General features: G+C 43.7%; 1 protein-coding gene across 1 annotated transcript; it reads left to right on the top strand.

The window, feature by feature from the left end:
• Window positions 1-388: 388 nt before the first annotated feature.
• On the top strand, window positions 389-3,746 carry LOC103478895 (uncharacterized protein K02A2.6-like). The gene is made up of 2 exons (XM_017309838.1): window positions 389-2,939; window positions 3,602-3,746. Exons 1-2 carry the CDS (start codon window positions 413-415, stop codon window positions 3,679-3,681), a joined length of 2,607 nt encoding a protein of 868 aa, XP_017165327.1. The 5' UTR covers window positions 389-412; the 3' UTR covers window positions 3,682-3,746.
• Window positions 3,747-5,268: the final 1,522 nt, after the last annotated feature.

Genomic DNA, 5,268 nt, shown 5'->3' on the forward strand with positions numbered 1-5,268 from the left:
GTGCAGCTACCAAATCTGAGTGTACTGTACTTGAGACACTTTGCATGCATCAAAAACCTTACAGTGTGACATTGAATTAAGCACCACAACTTCACCTACCAAGACTCTTCGACTCACTGTTGATACAGGCTCTGCAGTTTCCATACTGCTGCAGCAAACCTACAAAGAATATTTCAGTGAAACACCGCTACGTCCYCCTGACCTTCGCTTAGTTACTTATACTAAGAAAAMAATTCCTGTTCTAGGATGTCTACAAGTTGAAGCAAGTAGAGGAACTATTACTACACCAGCTACTCTTTTTGTAGTAAAACAGGGAACTCCTCTTCTTGGCCGAGACTTGATGGAAGCACTACACATTTGAATCACTGGAAACGCTGTTTTGCCACCATGCACTGCTCCTGCTGCTCCCGTGATGACAACAGATGCATCACTTGCCTCTGCTGCTGCTGCTGATATAGGCTGTGTGAAATCATTTGTTCATAAAGTRAGACTGGATCCTACAGTTAAACCGGTACGACAAAAGCTTCGCCGCCTTCCCTTTGCAGTGAGAGCTCCAGTTTCAGCCGAACTGAATCGCCTCCTGAAAGCTGGAGTCATTGAACGCATTGATGCATCACCATGGGTTTCACCAATTGTAGTAACAGAACGCAAAACAGGAGGAATACAATTGTGTGCAGACCTCCGTGAACCAAACAGAGCTGTTATTACAGACTGCTATCCCCTACCACATGTGGATGAGTTGTTTGTCAGTTTACAAGGTGCAACACTGTTTTCTACAATYGATCTAGCCAATGCATACTACCAGCTACCCTTGCATGAAGATAGCAGAGATTTAACTGCATTTATCACACATGAAGGTCTTTTCAGATTTTGCAGAGTTCCTTATGGCCTTGCCTCTGCTCCCTCAGCATTTCAAAAGATGATGGTTGAGATTCTAAAAGATCTTCCAGGTGTCCAGAATTACCTGGATGACCTTATCATCTATGGTAAAACTCCCGCTGAGCACGACAGCAACCTGWATGCTGTCCTTCAAAAGCTCAAAACTGCTGGTCTTGAGCTAAATGAAAACAAATGTCATTTCAGAAAGACATCTTTACGTTTTTTGGGTCATGTCATAACTGCAGATGGCATTYTCCCAGACAAAGAACACATTGACGCTGTTCTAAAAGCACCTCCACCCACTGATGCTGCTGCATTGAGATCCTTCCTTGGGTTGGTATCTTGGTACTCCAAGTTCTTGCCCAATTTTGCAACAATAGTGGCACCTATGCGTTCTTGTGGAAGTGYGACAAGTRACTATGTATGGACTGCAGAAGCACAGACAAGCTTTGAAGAAATTAAGCAGCTTCTGGTGAACAGCCCTGCTCTTGCATTGTTTAACCCTTCTCYACSTATTGTTATATCTACTGATGCCAGTGATTATGGACTAGGAGCTGTCTTTGCCCAAGTTCAGCCTGACGGAACAGAGAAGCCTSTGGCCTTCGCTTCTCGCACACTGTCTGCAACTGAACAAAAGTACTCTACTGWTGACRAAGAAGCACTTGCATGTGTGTGGGCTACAGAGAAATGGAGAACATATTTGTGGGGTCGACGCTTTACCCTTCGAACAGACCACYAAGCTCTGACCACACTTCTGAGCACTAAAGGAATGAATCGAGCTGGATTGCGCATTGCACGATGGTCAGCTCGCCTGCTATGTTTTGATTATGATGTCGTTTACCGACCTGGTTCTCAAAACTACACAGCAGATTGCTTGTCACGCCTGCCTTTGCYTGCAACGTCAGAACCTGTACCAGACGTGGWTCCAGAAATGGTTGCTCAGATTTCTGCTACTTTGTCTGCTCTTCCTGTTACTGACTTTGATTCAGCTTGCTTCTCCTGCCCTGAACTGACAGATTTGCATGCACAAATGGAAAAAGGCTGGCCTGCCTCCATTAAATCAGTCAGTGATACACTTACTCCATACTACAAGATCAGAAATGAACTTTCCACTTATGGTAACTACATCCTCAGAGGTACGAGACTCATCGCACCACTTTCTGTCAGACATACTCTGATTACACTTGCACATGAAAGTCATCAAGGAATCGTGCGCACAAAACAGCGATTGAGAGACCTCTATTGGTGGCCAAAAATGGACTCACAAGTTCAGTATGCCATAAAGTCACGTGTCATATGCCAGTCAAATGATAAAACTGCCCAAACACGCACTGCTCCTCTTCAGCCTGTACCACTGCCAGATGGGCCTTGGAAAAAACTTGGACTTGACATTGTAGGTCCATTTGACACAGCTATTCCTTCTTGCAGATTTGCCATTACATTGACTGATTATTATTCTAAATGGCCTGAACTTGCTTTCTCACATACTGTCACTACGAACGATGTTATTCAGTTCTTATMAACAGTTTTCAGTCGTCATGGCAACCCTGAGACCATCGTTACAGACAATGGCACTCAGTTTACATCTGGTGCCTTCTCATCATTCCTCCAGAATAGAGGAATATCTCACAACCGAACATCTGTCTACTACCCTGCTGCCAATGGTGCCGTTGAAAGGTTTCATCGTGCTCTCCRCACCTGCATTCAAACTGCAATCCAACAGTCTACATCGTGGAAAGACACTGTCTCAGAATGGCTTCAAGTATACCGTGCAACACCTCATGCAACTACATCCACCTCTCCGTACGAACTTCTCTTTGGGAGGAAAATGCGTACTAAACTGGACGTACTCCCTTTGCCTCCTACATCTCCACTGCACGACAGGGCACAACATGAAGTTCTGAAACGGCAAACCAAAATGAAACGCTACGCTGATGCCAAGCGCGGTGCAAGAGTACCTTCATTCCAGATAGGAGAGAGGGTGAGGATACGGAATCCATTACACGTTCCAAAAGGTCACCCTAAGTTTACCCCTCCTGCAACCACCAAAAAGATTAAAGGTAAAAACACACCTTCATGCTGAGTGACGGAAGGAATTGGAACGCATTCCACCTTGCACGSTACACTCCAGTTTCTGAACAAGACTTTACTATGACAGAACTGGAAAAGGCCCAGCCTGATTCACTTCCTAATAGGAAGCTCCCACGTGCAAAATACAAACCTGGTTGGCACAGAAACTTTGTTATGTCTTAAAAGTTACGTAGGAACATAACTGTTTCATAAAGTTATAGAAGGATTGATAAAATGTTATTACAGCTACTGGTTACTAACATGGGTTAGTTTGTTTTATTACAGAAATATTGAGAGAAAATCTAGTTAAAATGAAAAGGGTTATGTACATTTGTTTTATATTTCTGTTGCTACAAATATGCAGATAATTTCAAATGCATTTGGATAATAGTTTGTACTCTGCAAATTCTGTTCACGTATACTTTRGAAGAAGTTAAAACCTTAACAAGGGAGGATATGTTGTGTTGTGTAATACTACTCAATGCCACTAGGTGAAGCCGCTGGCAGGTGTGGGTGAGAARCGTGGGAAGAGTAAGCGAGAGAAYGTTAGAGAAGGAATGGCATGTGCTCGTTCGGTTAGTTGTACTTGATGTGCTGCGTTGAATAAATGCACAGTTGTTCAAGAACGTGTCTTCTTTCCACAACACTACAGAGTGGTTCCTGCAACAAGTGCCGACATTTGTGAGCGTTCCCATTTGGGTGCGAGTGAGAAGAGCTTGGCCTGATCGGTAGGTGGATTCAGTGACAAATCTTATATTTATTTCTTTGTTTTAAAATGTTTTTATATTTAGGAATCTCAACTGATCACCACACAAAACGCTGCTGCTTTGCCCGGACTGAGTAACCGCTTACTTAGCGGCCAAGAGAAACCGGCGTGTGGGACACGCCCACCCCCCACCGAAGACCAGCACAAGGAGCGGCTGCGCGCTCCGTTTCGGGCTGATTGCTTGTTTTGCAGTGTTTGTCAAGCACAAGGACTTTTATTATTTTTATTTACACATATTTTTATACCTCTTTTACTGCCTCTATTTTAACAATTTGTTTTATTTTAATTTTCCTTAGAGGACCGCCGGTGGTGCGCTCGAACCTGGAGGTGGCGTCCCTTTTTGGTGTGATTGTGCAGTGCTTTACACAAAGGGGTGGAGGGCATTTCAAAGAGTGAATGACTTCACAGGTGTTTGTTTTGATTTCTTTGATTTGGAGCCTACCATCCAGGACCTGGTTGTACCCACCGGTAAGCCTAGTTGGATTTATTTTGTGTATTTTCTTTTTTTATGTACAGGTATTTTTATTCTTTGAGATAATAAATTATTGACTTGAAACCTGTCTCTTGCTGATTGCAAAACCGGACCTGCGTCCTTCTATTAATTCCTGGGTGATAACCCCGGGTGGCGTTGTTGGCAACAAACTAATTATATGGTCAAAACCACTGAATGCCACATTTGGCGTTGGCAGGATATTTTTGCAAATTTAAGCAGAGACTGTTTTTCAAGTGTTTTACTTTTTTTTGTAAGAATCTGTTTTATTTTTAGGCAAAGCAGCAGCTGGTTAAGTGGTGAAATTGTAACTTTTATTTTTTTTTTCTCCTCCCTCTCCTGAGTCTGGCATAATTGTATCACCTTTTTACGTACCAGGGTTCAATTATGGAGGCAGAAATGCAGGACCTGAAAAGCTTAATTGTTCAGTTGAGAGCTGAATATGAGAAGTTACGCCAAGAACAGGCGGCAGCCAGGCCTGGACCTAGCGCTGCACAATCTACAGCCGCGTCACATTCTGATGCAAGCCCTTCTACAACGGAGAGGTTTATTTTTGTGCTATGTGATAGAAAATGTCCCATGTTTAGAGGGAAGGGAGGCATTGGGTTAWCTRAGTGGCTTGAGGAAGTACAGGCCTGCATGAGGGTACGTCATTTGTCCACAGCTGATCAGGCCTTCTTTTTATTTGATCACTTAGAGGGAGAGGCACGCGATGAAATAAAGTTTCGACCTACCACGGAGCATGAAGATCCCACCAAAATTATGGCCATCTTAAAAGAATTGTATGGGTGTTATGAATCCTATGTGGCACTACAGGAAGCATTTTTCTCTTGCCGTCAGCAGGATGGTGAAACACTGCAGGAGTTTTCGCTGGCTCTAATGAGTCTTATGAGTCTTACTGAGGCTGTAAAATCCCGTGCTCCTAGAGATTTTCAAAATGCAGAGTCATTGCTGCGTGATCAATTTGTCGAGCATGTGAGTGATGGGGCTCTTTGTCGTGAGTTAAAGCAGTTTGTGCGCGGGAAGCCAACATCCACCTTGCTTGAGGTTAGGGCAGAGGCAC

The sequence above is a fragment of the Poecilia reticulata genome, linkage group LG17 (genome assembly GCF_000633615.1).
Source record: "Poecilia reticulata strain Guanapo linkage group LG17, Guppy_female_1.0+MT, whole genome shotgun sequence".
Classification (NCBI taxonomy): domain Eukaryota; kingdom Metazoa; phylum Chordata; class Actinopteri; order Cyprinodontiformes; family Poeciliidae; genus Poecilia; species Poecilia reticulata.